At 41.0% G+C, this 18,647-nt stretch overlaps 1 protein-coding gene across 7 annotated transcripts in view; it reads left to right on the top strand.

Annotated features, from left to right (window-relative positions):
- diaph2 (diaphanous-related formin 2) overlaps positions 1–18,647 on the top strand; it is a 337,820-nt gene that overhangs the window by 241,445 nt on the left and 77,728 nt on the right. For all 7 annotated transcript variants that reach the window (XM_034597177.1, XM_034597173.1, XM_034597175.1 and 4 more), the window contains one exon: positions 2,012–2,136. In XM_034597177.1, the coding sequence (XP_034453068.1) occupies positions 2,012–2,136 (125 nt within the window). The remainder of the gene's footprint in view (positions 1–2,011; positions 2,137–18,647) is intronic.

Below are 18,647 nucleotides of genomic sequence, written 5' to 3'. Positions count from 1 at the left end.
AACCGACTGCCTACCTCCCATGCTGTTCATTTTCCTTTTTCACCATTAGCCGGGCTGAGAGCGTTGCGACGCGAGCATGTGGATCTCTGAGGTCCTATCAGTGGAGAAACAGGCTATGTGATAGTGTGGTTTTCATCCCCAGGAGTCAGTTCTGTGAGAATTGCGGCGGAGGAATTGTGAAGCTGCCAGTCACTGGATCCATCCAGCCAGCCAGCTACCAAGTCTAATAATGACAGTGACCTCACCCCTAAGTCTTGTTGTATTGCTTCTCGACTGATCACAGCTGTGTGTGTGTGTGTGTGTGTGTGTGTGTGTGTGTGTGTGTGTGTGTGTGTGTGTGTGTGTGTGTGTGTGTGTGTGTGTGTGTGTGTGTGTGTGTGTGTGTGTGTGTGTGTTCACTCTAGATGTCTTTGTGTCTGGGTTGAGTGTTGGTTCAGTGTCCTGGTTGTGTGATGCACCGTCTTGCCATCCAGTCGTCTTTTCGGAAAATGAGAAAAAAAGAGCAAATCCAAGTTATGGAATTGATGTAAAGCAAGACAAGGTTGACCCTTATGTCGCTGAGGCCACATCGCTTGACATCCTGTCCATTACCCCACTCGTCACTCCCTCAGCACATTCAATTACTGTCTGGTGAAGGGACTAACCTTGCATGTGGGGGTAGTGTGTGATAAATAATGACAGAGCTGTTCCAATCAATACCTATTTTTGGTTATTGATTTGAGTTCTATGCAAATCTAAATGACAAGCTGCAAAGTAGGATGAACAGGTCGCTGGTGATGGTTTGGACATTCATCATTCATTCTCTCATATGTCACTTGCAGTTTCATTGACACAATTTAAAATGCATGTCAACACAAGGTCACTCATCTTTCGCTCAACTATCACTCATCCATGGATTTCATCATTCATGCATCAGGGCATTTTTATCTTCTGCCAAAAAGGTTGTTCATGTGTGCACCTGTACAACCTGCATTGACGGTTTCAAATCAAACTCTCAAAGAGATTATAAATAAACTATTTGATTTGACGACCCCACGACTTTTCACCTGGCTTTACCAAGTCATTTGGGTTTGAAATAGTTTTCGGAGCCCGGCCCAAATTCTGGTTCCACTATAATTAACATTCCAATAGAATATCGGCTTGAACATAATGGGGGTTACAAAAGGTGTTTATTAGGCTTTGGCAGCAGTCTGCCCTCAGTCGAGCAATTTGTGTTCATCCTGTAGTTATCTTTTGTTTAAATTTTTAGTTTTGGGCCTCAAAGGCCAAGGGCTTTAGTTGAAAAATATTATTAAAAAGCAATTAAAACTGAAAATAAATTGTATACTGCAGTAAAAGCAGACACACTTTCAGTCAATTGCTTGTCAATATTGCAGAGAACTGACAAAGCCTTTGAAACTAAATACACTGTTTGACTGCAATTCAAATACTCATAATATGAAGGCTCTTCTAGAATCGAGGCATGTGGTTTAATGACTGCATATGACTTTAATTCATTTTCCTCTTTACTTATCTATTCACTTCACTCGAATGTTTGTACTGCGTATGTGTGTTTGGGTTTGTGTCAATACGACTAAAGTCTTAACAGCAACCTAAACATGGTACTGGATCTATGCTCCTGTCCAGTCTGATCCCTTAAGATGCTGCTCGCTGTTTGAAGTCTCCACTTGAAAGGGCTAATCTGAATACTGTGGATTCCACAGCAACTCTGCATACAGTGATTACAGACTGATTAATGAGCCACCGCAGACACACACTGTACACACGCGCATCCACGTGCTCTTGCTTTCTAGGCCACACACAAATGGATAATGCAGGAGTCAGTGTGTCACTACATACGTGGTCTAAATCATTCACATGGAGTTTTCTTTGAACTTTAACAAAGTTCTCAGGGATCCGTGTTGTTTTCATCATGTGCCGTTAATGAACCCTTTTATAAACCCAGCATGAGTCAGATTATTGTCACTAATCGATTCATTGTGTATCTTCTTTATTGCTTTTTTTTCTACAGTGTCCGCTGAGATCTTGAAAAGCAGCTTGACGACCATGGAGCGTCAAATTCAGAGGCTGGAGAACGACATCGAGAACTTCCCCAAAAAAGATGACCAGCAAGATAAGTTTGTGGAAAAACTGTCGATATCCTTTTTGATGTGGTTATTTTCACACATCACATAGGTTTGTACTTTTTTGAAACACACTGAATGTGTTCTCACATATCAGGACATTGTGTGTACCAATTGTCCACCAGCAGTGGCAAAGGTGCGTGCTGTTTGTATTCTCCCTGGCAGTGGGAAAGCAGTTTAAGTCACTTGGTGTGATAGGTGGGACCCAAGGGAACTTGGGAAATGCATCTGGCTGCTTTTCTGTGAGATGTTGATCTGATGTCCCTCTTCACTCCTCCCTGCGTCCCAAGAGTGAAATCATGCCTGTGGCTATTTTTGCTGCACTCTGCCACCGCTGCCTGTCCCCTGGGGGACTCTAATAGGGGCTCTAGCCCCTCAAACCAACTTATCGCCTATCCCTGATTTCATCTCCTGACTGGCCACGAGCCTCTCCACACAACCGTACGTGCACTATCTTCTCTCGTGGCACATCTACTGTTTCGATAACAGAGTGTTTCACTTAAACCCAAGCATATCTGCTCCCAAATTGAATTAGCCATGTCTCTGCACTGTCTTCAATGCCCTTTCTGAGAGGAAAGGTCCTCACAGTGTGGGTTTGACCAATGGTGGAAATCAAGTCTTGTCAATACCCTGAGGCTATGGTGCCTTTCATGAGTAGAAAACAGTAAAGAAATCAGCAGTACACTATCTTTGTTTCGAGCATTATTAAGAAACAAAGTACCTTTATGTTTATGTTTAACAAGTGAGTAGGTGTTTCCATATGCCCATATGCAAGACAGCATTTAACCTGATTTCTGCATCCTTTTGTCTTATATCTTTTGAGGTTGACTTTGCACATTGGGTTGTGTAAGCATTGTAGCCTCCTCACACATTTACAATCTGCTCCCCGTCGAAGAAGAGCTCTTGAATTTGTGTAATTAAAAAAAACGAGGCAAGGACCTCCCTGGTGACAGCTGGAAGGCAGAGCAGGCCGACTAGAAAACTGCTCCATCCAATGTCAGTATTGATTCTCAAGGTCCTTTGAGAACTAGAGTGAGAGGAAATGGAGAAGTGTAGATATACTGCAACATGGCTCTTCCTCACTGTCTGGAGTTCCCCCCCCAGAGAGTGGCAGAAAGAAGTTGGCTGACCATGACCCGAAACATCCCACTTCCTCCAATCTCCCTTTGTCCCATCTCACCTGATTACGTTGTGGTGTCTAGAGCATTGTTTAGTAGGATTTAATAGGATCTATTTTTGCCTTTGCTTTATTTAAAGCAGGAACCAGCAGGAAAGCACTGCCATCACATATATTTCATTCTCCACCTGTGTTGGGTTTCATCTTGGAGTGTTTCTTAATGGATAATGTTGCAGTTTTCTTTCCTCTTGTTTTTTTGTAAATCACAGAATTACCATAGTTACACAGAAAGTCTTATTTTAACTATAATTTCCCTCCTTTATTATTTGGGGTGGAGACACGGAAAGGAGCCAAGTTATGAAGAGTGCACGGCCGTTAGTTCTCTCAGTTAGCTCCCTGGAGTGTTGGAACTGCTTTTCATCTCCTGTGTAAAATAAAGTGGCATAATTAATTATAATGCAATCACAATAACAGGTTGACAGGAAAGCTTTATTTCTACAAGGAGACATTTGGTGCAGATATTTTTGTATTGGATCTCTAAGCTCTAAGTTATCTAGGACACAGGTGTTTTGTGTCAATCTTCCTGCTACAGTACATATTAATAGGACACTAGTGTTACGGAATCACATGTTGCCTTTAGTGTACCTGTCGGTCTGTTACAGTAGGACCTGTGTGTGTATACATGCATTTTTCAATGGAACCCACTTCTCTGATGTCTGTCACAGCGATTTTTCCCGCCACTCTAAACGTCCTGAGACATTGAGGCTGTTTTTGTGGTAGCGTGCACGGTGATTTGAATCAAACCTCATTCAAACAGAGAGATAAAGAGATAAAAAAGCAGAGGCTGTGCTTGATTTGCCGAGGTTCTTAGGAGCAGTGTTTGCAATGAGCTTAGGTAGCGCCGCAATCTGTGTTGCGCGGCTAAGTGTTGGAACAAGAACAGTGTGAAATACAGTGCTGTATATTTCGGGTTGACATTTCCTCTGGTACACATAAGATAGCAGAGTCAAGGCAAACATACCTTCTTAAACTTTTCCCTGGGATTAGAAAAAGGATGTTGGTTCCTTGAAGCATGACAGATGGAAGAACAACAACAGCTAAAACTCGTGCATTTGATGCTTGAGCAACCCTGAAAAAGTTAAGTGAAGCTCTGTTGTCTTGGCTGTTGAGCAGGGTGATAAATGAGTCAGTCTGTGTGTATGTGCGTCTGTGTGTTACGGGGGGGGGTAATTTACAGTGCAATGTGTGTACCTGTGCCTCTGTTTCCCTGTGACTGTTGTCAGCCTTTTCTTAAGATTAATTCAGAAGGCCATGGTCACTGCAAGGTATTTTCAATGTAATATGTGCCCCAAAGCAGCACAGTTTTAATTAAAACTTCAACAATAAATTATGTTTTGTTGTTTTGCACCATGCATGATTAGTGTTCCTAATCTGCTCGGGCTTCAGACATTTCAGGTTTTTTTTACCCATTCAAAGGACACGTTTTCACAGCAAATAGTTTTTTAATAACCTGTCATCTTTAGTGGTCATCTGATGTGCGTAGCCTTTCGGAGGGAATCAGTCCAATATGATAAATATTGTACGAGAAGAAATTCACCACATAGCAGTTAGGAAATTCTGAAAGAAATGGGCAGCAGAGAAAAGAGAAGAAATATGGAATGAAGAAAGGACAGAGTAGAAAAAATTAAGGAAGGAAGGATTCAAGAAAGAGAGAAAGAGGAGCGGAGCTTAGTGGAAACACTTTATTTGGTTTTATTGATACATTTTTCTCCTTCCATTACTGTAATGTATGCAAATGACTGAATGGGGTGTTTGTTCAGCAGTTTAGTGATCTCTATCTGTCAGAAGTAATGGGAGCCCACAAAGGCTGTAGAGTTGAGGCACAAGCCCCCAGAGAGCCCTATTTCACTAGAGAGGCTGTAGCTATCACACACACACACACTTCCTGTTGCTGCTGGATATGATAGAGTAGAGCTGCAGGCTCAGAGCGGGACTCTGCATACTGGAATATTAATGATAGTGAGGTGGCTCGATCGTCATGGTGAGAGGCTGGACTGAGCCTTGATGGATGCCTGGACATGTCCAATACATCTCCCCCCCCCCCCCCGCTGTACTCAGCGCCTTATCCCAACCCAGTGATATTTAGCTTAATCTTTTATTTCCCAGAAGGCTGGAGTCAGAGTGCATCACTCTTAATCTTTCCAAATTTTTCCTCTGAGAGCAGCGTAATGTGAGGAAGATGGTTTTGCAAAAATATAAACCTGACTAATTTCAAGCTTAAAATAATAGTCACCCTGTACGATCAAGCTAAAGCCCTAGAGTACTGTTTCCGTGGTAACAATCAGTGATACTGACTGGAATTTTGTACCAGATGTCAGAAAAGAGGAAATCACAGTGATTTGTGGGATGCTAACAGTTTTTCCAGTCATCTGTTAAAGACTTATTTTGTTTGTGTCTGTGGGTCTGCATGTCTGTGTGTGCAAAGCACTGTTACTGTTGTCATTGAGTTTTCCCAGTGAAACGTCCACGTAGCTGGTGAAAGGAGAACTCAGGCAGCAGCTGATGTCTTATGCAGAAGATTTTAATGTAGACTTGATGCATCAAGGAGACCAGAAGGTGGAAGAATGTAACAACGCTAACAGAGTAACATGAGCAACCATCACCCCCAAGTCTGAAGATGTCTCCCACAACATCCCAGTATATCTTCCTCACCCTGCGTCCCCCATTCTAACAGCACATCCATGAATGGCTAGAATTGCTGTCACTCTCTATGTTACATGTAGGTGTTCACATTCCTAAATCACATTGTCTCCTTACGTCTTGCCACTGGTGTAATACAAAAAAATTCCTCAACAGTGGATATGTGTCTTTAGGATACTGACCCAAGTAGACTTTTTTTTTTTTCTGTAAAAAGTTGTATTCCTTGAGTTTTCACATTCACGGTTTCTCTGACAGTTCCCCGTCAACATAAAACAACAGGTCTTCAAGGAGTAATACATCCTAATCACGTCAGAAATATTGTCATTCAGTATGAAATGTACAAACATGGACTTGGCAGTGGGGGCTGGGGTGTGTTCTGGCATTAATCCAGCAGTAGAGGTAGTCACAGAGCATGATAATGGATTTTCCTAATAAAACTATAGCTGTTTAAAGGGGGCTATTGATACATGATGGTGCAGAGGAAGCCTGCAGCCCTGGAGTCATACAAAGCGCACACATCTAACAGTGTCCTCCCACACAACGTCAGCCCAGACACACTTTTTCTCTGCCCCAGGTTCCGCGTGCATTTCCACCTTTGTGACTTAAAAATCGACAGATACATTAATACAGGCACCACCTTCTGTTGTTCTCAGAGATTACAGCCTGATTTAGTTCTCTCTTTGAAGGAAGAGGTTTACTACAATTTGCTTATGGATGGTCCTTGTCAGGGAACAAGACTCTGTCGTCTTCAGGCAAGCTTTGTGTACAGGTGTCACCTCCTCCTCCTCTCTCGGCACTTAAGGTCAAATAAATGGTTGTTAGTCGAACATTGTTCTGTTTAGCAGGCTGCCGGGTTAAACTGCAGAAACATCCCCCATTAAACTGGTGTTTTGTCTGGAAGTGTTATTCCACTTTAATTATTCCACTTTAGTACACCTGCATGTGCCTGAATGAAAATAAACTCAGATTATTTACTGAATCATGTTTATGTTTGGTATATTTGTATATTGAAATTGGGTTAAAACATGCTGGTGGCACTTTGCTAGCTCCTTTTAATTTGTAAAGCAAAAACACACAAACACCCACCCCCTTTGCCACACACACAAAAAAACGGCTTTCTTCCACTAATGAAATTCACTGTAAACTGTGTGGCCAATTAACTGAAGCACAGATAAACCATGGAGCTTTTTAATTATTCAGAAATTCAGTGGAAATTGGTGTAAATAAGTACAAGACATGTTTAAAACAGACACTGCCTGAGCTCTTTATCTGTATCTTTGACCTCAATGTGATCGTCTATGTTGGATAAAGCAACGTTAAAATGCAATCACAACAACCAATACTAATTGATCATGTTATATGCTTAATGTCAGAGGAGATATAGGATTTAATGAATATTTTGATATGTATGTGAATAAACATTTACTAGAAATATATCATGCTGCTCTAATAATAAGTATATGAAATAAAAGGAAAAATGTATATATAAAAAAAGAGCACGACTTGGCATTGTTGCACAGGGAGTCAATTAATTTTGACTTTTAAACCATATGACTGATATCCATACAGTGTAGACCCTTTGTGTAACCTATTGCACCTACACTGTCGGCTGTTATATTATATAGCACTAATCTTGATATTCTCTGCAAGAGTCAGAGAGAGCGCATACTTTTCTGTTCTACTGTATAAACACTAAACTTTGTTTAATTGTTTTTCTGTGTTGGCCCAACAGTCTTGTTTGTTGTATCAAATGTAATTCGACTAAACTTAAGCAAATCTTTACATTTAAGATGATAAATACTTGTTTGTCCTTTTCTTTACTAAATTACCTTAATGGTCTGTTTTGATATCGCGCTCTTCTGGTCTTGATGACCAAAGTGCTTTACAGTACAGTTTTTGCATTCACCCATTCACAGACACATTCATACAGTGCATCTGTGTGCAGCACTTTCTCTTCCACACATCATTCAGATGGCAGACGGGGATCGAACCGCGAACCTTACGGATATAGAGGACAACAGCCGCCTGACATGCATCACAATTATTATGTGATTATTAAATTAGTGGCAGATTGATTCATTCATTAATCATTTTACCTCTTTAATTAATTTTGTGAAATAACATTGGCATATAAGTTTCAGTGAGAAAAAATGTTCTGCACAGAATCCCACTACTTTTGAAATATTCAAACTAGAACTGCCTGAGCAGATCTTTGGATCTGGCTCTGACAGCTCTGGCTTCCAGAACAAACTTTGAACCAAATTAGACACACATCAGCCATATATTAAAATCTGATGAAGCCCCCCCCAAAAAAAACAAGTGACAAATTTCAAAGAATAAACATGTACTACTTTGTATCTGCAGAAAATATCATGTTGCCATCGTCTGTGTTCACTGCCAGACGGAAGACAATCCCCGTGCCCTCTGGTAGTATGAGTGAATTCCCTAGAAGTTTGCCAATCAGTATCTTGTTAGGCTGTGACACTTGGCCTGATGCGGCAGCTCCATTAACCATCAGAGCGAGCTTGCTGACAAGTCGCCCGGATTGTCGCTCCCAGGAGCAGGAGGAGTTGTGACGCTGGAGTACAGGAGGTACACCCATGAATTACACTGGATCTGCCTCTTTGCTCCTGAGTGAACAACTGTCATATTCCACTGATAAAGCCTCCATGCCCTGCCAGTCCTGGGAGCGAATCCTTGGCAGTATACGGCATACATCCTTCGGGATCTGCAACGTCCTATTGGGATTCAAGCATGCTGCCTTGCAATTTAACTGCTCCCTTACACACCGATTGTATACATCCCCCGGCTTCCTGTGTACGTTTAATATACATTATACATGGTTAAGTACACACATATAGAGTCAATGTATTTAGCAATCTGCAGTGTCCTGAATAGAAAATAATAGTTAATCTGTTTTATCGCCATGTTTCCTGGTGTTGCTCAGCCGCTGTATTGCTTTACCCCCATTGGCCCGGGTCTCTGCTGATTCGTTCTGCTCCGCAGAAAGTCAGGCTAAGGACCCAGTGGCAGCGGCACCACCAATCTGCACCTCATTACGTCCCCAAAAGGCTTGGGCTTAGTGCAGGGTAATAGACAGAGGCCCAGCCGCCCTCATTTGTCATGGGCTCCTGGGTTTGATGCAAAGCCCCCCTTGAGCACTTGTTGCTGAGCTCTAATCCTGCAGTAGACACCAGCCACGCTTCTCTGCTTAGCCATCCCCACTCTCCACCGTCATGGCTCATGATTTCACTTTCATTTGATGTTTTAATGAAATCCCTGAGACTCAGTTGAATGGCAGGCCCATTGTTGGCAAATTATTCTATCAAATGCAAGTGGAAGGCAAACGTGACTAGAGTTATTTGTCTCGTAAATATGAGGCACCGAGGGTTTACTGTGTTTTTATTCAGTGTATGAATCCATGGGAGATGTCTGCCTTAACACATGGAATTCATGTTAACTAAATAAATCTATGATACTACATATGATGCTTTTTCCATGTCCTTGAAGCGCCCTGCATTATCCCTTTAAGCAAGTTTTGTAATAACTACTAACAATATTACAGCTTCTATTGTAGTAGTTAATTGTAATATGAGTTGGGCGAAATGTATTTAATGCTGGTAGATGGTGTACAGGGCTGACATTTATAAAATGGCTGACATTTATTCCTGAGCAGCCCAGTATAGCAGCACCATTTGTTGTGCCTTATTGCAAATAAGTGCTATGGGGCAGTGCCCAAGAGGCTGGGGAAAGCTCCTTGATGAAAAGGCCTCAGTATCATTAGCTGAAGTTGCTGTGTATGCCAGTTGAAAGCCTTTCTAAAATGTAAATCAAACTAATGCCCAAACACTTTCTCTCCTTTTCCTCGCGGTAATGTTATCCCTTTCTTGCTAATGCCGTCGTGGGAGCAGGATGTTGTTCTGCTGTTTGTTACTGGGCTCTCTGTTGATTTCTTACTTCGCTCCACAGTGCCTACCCTTGCCCTCCCTTGACAGGAGCCAGGGATCTAGTGTCTGTATGACGGAACACCTCCGCAGCTTCATTTTCATAGTCCTACAAAAACCATTATCCGAACCTATTGACTGTATTTGCTCGCTTTGGAGCAATTAGCCGCTTCATTATGCAAATAAAGAGCACTAATTGCCTCACGTTTGCTAATTGATTATAAGATACGGTATATGGTCGACACTGAGGTCGACTCTGAGATGTGGCCTTCAGCAGCTTAAGCCGTGCACTTTGTGAACAAATTAAAGGAGTAAATAACACAGTGGGTCATTTCCCCAGCATGTCACTGTGCACTCGCCTCTGCAAAATTTCAGGCACAATGGAAAAGTCAGAGGAGAAAGAGATCTCTAATTAAAATGAATTTGTGACAGTCAGAAACACTAACAGTTACAAACGGCAATCTGATGGTAGTCAACAGGGGATTCTCCATTAATTGGCAAAATGAGGCTCATCAATCACACAGAGGGTGGAAGCGCTGCGCAGATCCTGTCAGAGTCACCCACTGTGGGGGGAGCAGCGTGACGTGTGTCTTAGGGACAGAGTCATGTCGAGCAGGAACAGTTTTTCTGTCTCTCGCTCCCCTGCCCCCACCCTTCCCTCTCTCCCCCACGACTCTGTTTCTCACCACATGTGGCTCTCAGTAGACGTCTCTCCAACTCATTCTGACAGGCTTTGTTTTTCCTTGTCGCATTTCAAATTGGCATTGGCTGGCATTCTCTGCCAGTCAAGGCCGAGACAGAATTGTCAAAACACTGTTGAATTTTTAGCTTTCAGAGGATCTTCTTTGCTGATGACATGTGCTGAGAGGCTTGTAACCCCCGTCTCTCCATTCAAGCATTTGTGAAAAAACTGCTAATTTTATATTCAGGAGACATTGATAATTTTATTGGATTAAAAATAATTCTGAACTATCTCTAAAGTCTTAATTGGTAGGAACTATTGACTCTTTCTCCACATCGTGAGACTATCCAAAACTGGCATAAAGAAGCAATGTATGAACTTTGCATGAACCTAACTGGTAATATCCTTGTTTTACATGGTGAGCCATAACCCTCCGTCTCTGACTGGGTCAATAAATATACCCGGGCGATAAGTGAATGGTACACCGATTGAACCAATCAATGGTCTGCTCCTATGTCACTCGCTAGGTTGAAGGCAATCACGGGCAAAGCAAGACCTGACATATGGCTTCACTGCTTCATCTCTGCATCTAATCTGGTTGTTCCATGTATCTTTACGGCACAGAGAAACACAACTGACTTGGTACATGGGCTTTAATGTTATCTGATGTGAACACACTCGCACATTACCACGTGTTTAATGTTGATATCCTCATTACCTCTTTCCAGTGCATCAAACCAGTAATATGTCAGGCATGTCACAGCAAATGGAGTATTCACAAATGCCTTTATAGCTTTCATCGATAGGGCTAATATACTGTGTGTCAAAACAACAGTGTTGCCTGTGTGGGTTTTTATTGACAATTAACCCACAATTAGCAGCATGGATGGATGGTGTGACCTCCAGAAGTGCTAGTGGTAGTGTTGATGAAGGCTTCTACATGTAAATGATCACATGAGAGGAGCCAGTTGGCTGTGACCTCATGCTGTAGCACTGACACAAAGACAAAGAGGCATTTAACACTTACTGCTGTTAGCTGCAATAACAGGAAAATAAAAAAATATATATACATACATTTGTGATATGAATATTCTAATTTGTTTTTGCACATTTTCTATTTTTTGTTTCTCTGTCACACACACACAGAGTGTATACTGTTGGTGGGTCTGAGCCCTTTCATTTAACAGCAACAGGGATGTGTGAAACACATCTTCTACCTGAACCGGCAGCTGACCTTGAATTGACTTTCTGTGATGAAGACTTATGGCTGATCCCTGGGCTTTCTGCTTTGATGCCTTACAGCTTTCTATCCTAACTTGGGAACATGGGGACGATCTGTATAGACCATATGCCTCTTTCTCAGTTACTCTCCTTTGTTTTTTTATTCTTCCGTGTAACAACTTTCATGGATACTTGAGGAGGTGGAAAGAACATACAGCTGTTGCTAATATTTATGAATTTCCCTTGTCAAATTTCTTCTGTGCACAGAGTTACATGATAGTGCTCATACAGTTTGGACCAAAAGTCTGAGATCATTTTCCCTTCCACTTTAATGATAAAGTAGTCTCAGGCATTTGGACCCCACTGTAAGTGGGATTTTTCCTTTTATCCGAACTCTTTGCTGGCTGCTGTGCTCTAAAGTATCAGAGTAAATTTGGTGCTTTCATGCAGACTGACAGTATGAAAGCATGAATTTAAAAAAACAGAAATTCATTTTGCAAAAATATTCACTCTACTCACTCGAGCTGTCTTGTCAGTGGTTTGAGATTCCAGCTGGCAAAAAAACTTCTATTTTTTTACTCCTTATGAATAAAAGTGCAACTTTTAAGGACTTATTTTTCTTGTACCGACTCTTAAAGTGAAATTAGAAGTGTTTATGCACTGAGAAGCTAAACTGATATTCTTAAAGAATGATGAACAGGTTCTTGAAATCAACCCAAAAACTGAGCTCCCACCCACCTACAGGAAATTACACTTACAGATTCTAGCATCTCCCCGATGGAGGATAAACATAACATGAACATAGCATATGGTAATCCTGTATATAATAATAATAATAATCTTTTTTATTTAAAATAAAGGTGCTTCACAGGGCAACAATTAACACAAATAAATCATAAAATCACCAGATTTATAGGGAGTATAATATAAAAGTTAATAAGTAGTTCTTGTTATGAAAGTACATAATGAAAGTACCAACAGTGGAGGAACATGGTCACTGCGAACGACAACTGCTAAGAAAGCTCTCCGTACATTTTCTAGAGAAAACTTTAAATGCAATGTAGCACAATAGAGAATAACTAGAAGTTAGAATGACTGACTGGCGGTGCCCTTCTATTGAGCCCTGTTTGTGATGGATAGTACAACAGGGTTATGATGCCTCAGGCTTTTTTTAAACCAGTGGTCATGATCTTAAACCTCTGTGAGAAAAGTCACGACGCTCTATCTGAGATACAAGTCCATTTGCATAGACTCCTTAGGCCTACTCCTACAGTTTCCATGTACAAATCAGACTTTTAAGGCAGATATAAAAGAAAGAATCAATATGATGTGACTGTTCATTGTTATGCTGCTTTTCCCTGTCCATCACTTTAATATTTATAGTGACTGCTGTTAACCAGTGTGAGAACTGCTGTGCCACCTGGTTCACAATTTTTACAAGTTGACTCAGACTCATAACTGAATCCATAAAGATGTCCAAAATGCGTTACACATTTTAATTTTTAAAAGATTGTCCATGAATGCATTAGGAAGACAATACAATTGTCTTCCTACAATAGCAAGAGATATCGTTTTTTATTGCTTTCAAAGAAGTGCAGCATCTCGAGGTTGATCAAATCAAAATCACACTGTCAAAGTCTTTTTGAGAAAAGCCTGTAATCACACACTTGAACATTCGAACTATAACCTTCACTCTCTAGTCTCTAGTGTAATTAATCATTGGGAACGGTTCACATATCAAAACATAGTGAGTAGAGCAGCATCAGTCTGATGCTCATGAGATAAAACCAGTCATCCACTCATCTAAAGGTTGGTGGTTCCACTCCTGGCTCCTTCAGTTTGCATTGCTGAAGTGACCTTGGGAAATAAAATGAACCCCCCAATTTTGGCCAGCTGGGAGTTAAACCGGCAACCTGCAGTTGGTGGAATGTAGGCCCATGTGGTATGAACCCCAACCATTCAGCTATTAGGTTGCTACATTTCTGTTTATACTTTAATGCACAATAACAAGGATGGATTAAACGTGCCTCCCCTATTTTGTGCACGTCAATACCAGAAGGTCCTTTAAAAACACACTGTAATTATAATTCAGGTTTGAGCATTGCTATGATTATGGCTAATATTCCTGTGCTTTAAAACATGCAGGTCAGCCCTCGTTGAATCCCTATACCAGTATTAACATAATTGATATCAATTATTGTTCAAAATGTTGCCTTTTTTGTACAATTATACAGAATGCTACTGGGAGTTTTAAGTACCTCCCTATTTATGGGTATTTACTATCTATTGTTGTTTGACCTTTAATTGAATAATACAGCGATGAGGTTAACAGTCCTGTTTAAAGGTTAACAGTATTTTTTCACTAAGTGGAATAATGCATGTTAAAATTGAGATGTTAACACATTATGAGCTGTCCTCTACTCAAATACTCGTAAATTCCTGATTTACGTTTAATGATCTCCTAAACTACTTCATTTACTTTACTCTTTTGCAGTTTGTGAATATGTATGTAAGTTTGTATTTGCCTATTTCTTCATATGTTTATCAATGATAGTAACTGACTTTATGCGTCTCTGTGTCATTGAGCGAGAGGCGCAGAGCAAAGTGGGTTACACAGTATTCAATATCACAGGATTTTGTACTATCAGAGAGTCGATGTGTGTGTGTGTGTGTGTGTGTTTGCGAGAGAGAGAAAGGGGGGGGGGGTTGTTTTAGGGAGTGCAGGAATGTGTATATACATGAGATAGCTGCGAGGCAGTACAGCATGATAGCCATGAATGAGGCATTTTCCTTTGAAGTGATTAAAATGATTGAGGACAGTGGCGAACGCATTCATCTCTGAGCAAGGTGATGAGGGACATTCTGTATGTGTGAGCGTCTGAGCGAAAGTGCCCCAGTGTGTGTGTGTGTGTGTGTGTGTGTGTGTGTGTGTGTGTGTGTGTGTGTGTGTGTGTGTGTGTGTGTGTCACAGTTGTAGAACAAGTTGTGAAATGGGACTGGCATGGAGGCGACCAGAGAGATGTGCAGCGATGCCCACAGGAGGGCCGTGTCTTTTCTCAGTACATCTGAACAGACAGCCGAATATTTATCATCACCCCACCGCAGCCTCCATTTTTACATTTTAATTTGACCTTTATCAGAACAAAGTAAACACAGAGCCTGTTGTTTTTCATGCAATTGTATTCGTGTTCCCTTTAAATGGTAACCTAGAGAAGCAGAATAACACGAGTCAAATGGACGTTCCTTGAGTTCCATGGATGTGATTTAGCTGGACTTTAATTATGTTGCCTTTGTATGTGTTCTATTGTCTTCATATGTACTACAGCTATTTTTAATGTTAACATCATGTCGGCTGCACTCTGCTTGACACAAAGGCTAAACAACAGCCTGTACTTTAAGTGTAAGTAGTCCTAGCCCTGGTGGCCTTGTTGGCTGCACATAACCAATCTCAAGCACATTAAGTGTATTTTCTAAACCCACTTAGCATTGGCAGCCTTGTGAAAGTGTTGATTTGAGGTCCATGGGTTCACGTTTCCCTCCTCTTTCTCTCTCTCTCTCTCTCTCTCTCTCTCTCTCTCTCTCTCTCTTTCACTCCCTCTACCTCTCACATCAGTCGCTCTAATCTCCTGAATTCCATCCTCACTCGCCGTTCATCCCCTGCCTCCAGGATTGGTTTCACACGGTGATCCCCTCACTGACCAGACAGACGACTCAACAATTAACCTCTAAGGCTGACCTGAAATATTACAAACCCTCTCCCCGCAGCATCCTTATTGGCCTCTAATAGATTTCTAACGGGTAGGAAAAAAAGTGGATTGAATTTCGTCCATCCAACCCTCCGATTCTTTTCAGAAACACTTCAGTTTGTTGTCTTTTTTTCTTTCCCTCTTTCCCTTTCCCTTAAATACCACAGCGTGACCGTGTTACGGGATGTTGTCTGAGCTCAATGTGTAATGGCAGGGGCCGGGCCGGTGAAACATAGTGCCAATGTGTTCATAATGCCATTAGACATTGTGGCATTCTTCATCGAGTCATTCCACCGATTGCTTCTCCATTTTGGTTACTGTGCTAATAGCCCAAAAGCACTCTGCTGGAGCCGGCTTGACTGAAAGAAAATTCTCCTTGAATGAGATTAGTCCCTGTGTTATTTAATGTCACTTTAGCCATTATTGCAGGATTTACAGCTGATGCAGTGTCCCTGACCGGGAGATGGATATGTCCTGCTGTGCCGCGGACACAGGTTGGCAATCGACTGATTTCCATCCCTCTATTCTAGACACTGAAGCCCAACAACTCATCAAGTGGTCTTTCATACCGGATGTTGGGTCTCCATTGGGAAGTAGGGCCTTGAAAATGCACTATCCTGCTGTTAGACATGTGGGTTTATATCACAGGGCCTGTTTGTGTGCTTTGCTTGTGCGTGAGTGCGAGTGCGGATGGTCATGTTGTTTGTAGTTGAGGGAGAGTGTGTGCGGATCAGATTGTAACTAGTAAGGGTAATGATTCATAAGACAGCCAGTAGGACTTATCCACTAATAGATCTCCAGGGAGATAACCTAATCCCCCAACAATATCTCCTTATCATATTACAAGTGAACTATATGCAGAATGGGTTTCTCTATCCACAAATGAATACTAAGCCCTATACTTACCTTTAAGCTTATTAGATTTCGATATGAAACAGAGCAGTATCAAGTATTCTCCCCGATGCAAGGCTGATCAGATAATAATCCTTTCCAAGATTAGCTAATTTCACAGTCTACCGATTACCATGAAACAATGTATGTTTTGGTTTTTTTCCAAAGCCGTAGTATTTAAAAACATATGTGGAAGAAAAAACGCGTTGTAATTCGGTCCATCAGGGAGATGTATTCTGTGCTGGAGACTGTAGGTCAGTAAATACACTATGTAATCAAGTCACTGAGAGCTTTTGTCGTCTAGAAAGATCACAAGAGGGAGCTTGTCAGTGGCAAATGAAAGTCAGACTTCTTTTCAAGGTGGAGATTGGAGATTAGTAGTAATGCTCATCTCTTTTCTTTCTGTCCGCTTTCACAGAGATGATACGATTTGCAAAAAGATGAGCCCCCCCCCCCCTTCCCTTCTCTCATTCTCTCTCTTCCTCTGTCTTCCTCACCCATCTATTACTTCCTTGTCTTCACTCTCTCATGTTACCAGTTTTATTTCTTTTTATTTTTTATTTTTTTGCTTCCTCCTTGATTTACTAAGCTTTAAAAGGGTTGCTAACTCTTCAGGATCCCAAGAGGGAGAAAATGCATGAGCGAGTAGATATGCTGAACACAGCCCCAAATGGCTCTGTGTTGCCAAACAGACTTCACAGGGCACCCACTAGATTTCCAGAGCCCTTTATTTTCACTAGATTTGTGAGACAGCCCCATGTAAATCATTAGTGATTGCTGATGCTATCGTCTGTGCCACTGGTTAACAATACATTAGATACAAATGATTTATTTACTCATACGTTTATGATGCTTTCTTTGTACCATCCTATGATTAAATAGTGATTTACATTTTATTTTATTTTAATGCGGTATGTCTAAATTATTCATTGCCAGTCTAAAAACAAGTAGTTGTAGAAAGGGCAAAGCTACACATGACATTTGACCAACCTATAAAAAAAGTACATAAGACAATGTCCCTACAGTGTCTTTTACACTCTTTCTTACCAATAATATTTGAGATCTCCATCCAAAGGTGTTTCCTCCTCCTGAATATATATTTGTTTGGGCTTTAATTCTGTTTAGTTTCTTTTATCCTGCTCCCTCATCTAAATGCTGGTTTCTCTAATTGGCCCTGTCCAGAGGGAGGAACCGAATCCCCCTTTGCTTTTCTGTGATATTTGAGTCTGAGTGTGTTGTTCGATAGATACACACTGTGCACAGATCACTAGCCAATATGGGAATGGAGAAGTCACAGTCAATTAGGTGCTTAATGAAGTAGCACAGATGAATTAAGGTATTTTACCCGAAGCTTGACTTCTCCCTGTCCATCATAATGTATAGTACAGAAGTGTGTTAATCTGCAAACCTTTGAATGAGTTAAGATCTTGTTTAACGCACTACAATTATCACCTCAAGTCGAACAGTAGACATACATGTTATTGATAAGGTATCATTTAGGAATTGAAATGTACTTATTTGATGATATCAATTGACTGATAAGATTAAACAGTATCTTAATTTTAAAGAACAGTGTAACTATTTTGTCTCAACAGTTCCTGGCCTGGAACTAAATATATTTGCGGTAGTAAAATGTGAAATGGGACAGTAGAAAAATCTATGGTAGTAACACACTTTCCATCCTAGACTCCGTGCTAATCCGTTTAAAATTCTCAATAGCTTTATCCTTTCAGGCCTCTAAAAATGTCCAAATAAAATATTTTAAACGCAAAACGTGAATTTGTCAGCACAAGTATCTTAAGATCTTCCTTTTAGGGGTCATAAGATTAAAAAATGGCTTAGAAATACTGGGTTAAATGGGAATTAAGATCCTATCTATAAAGAAGTCTGGTGTTTTAGGGTCTCTATACCGCTCTTAACAATATCAGCAGGAGATCCCTACATTGTTTTACCTGCTCCGTTTATCCAGCTGCATGGATTACAGTACATAAACAGGTGCTGTGCTTTTAGCCAAGTTTATTTACGGAGCACACAAGCGCCTTCTATCCGTCTCTCTTGCAGTAGTCTTTAATTTAGGGCACAGAATCCAGGTTTCCTTTGAAATGCAGCTTTGGACGTGTGCCAACATCGTCTCGTGCTGCTTAATTCTCCGTTTCACGTTCTCAGATAATGACAGGATTTTGTATTGACTGTCGAAACTGCTCTTATTTCAGCTCGTGTTTC

The sequence above is a fragment of the Hippoglossus hippoglossus genome, chromosome 10, assembly GCF_009819705.1.
Source record: "Hippoglossus hippoglossus isolate fHipHip1 chromosome 10, fHipHip1.pri, whole genome shotgun sequence".
NCBI classification, from domain to species: domain Eukaryota; kingdom Metazoa; phylum Chordata; class Actinopteri; order Pleuronectiformes; family Pleuronectidae; genus Hippoglossus; species Hippoglossus hippoglossus.
This window is presented reverse-complemented; position numbering and strand designations above follow the sequence as displayed.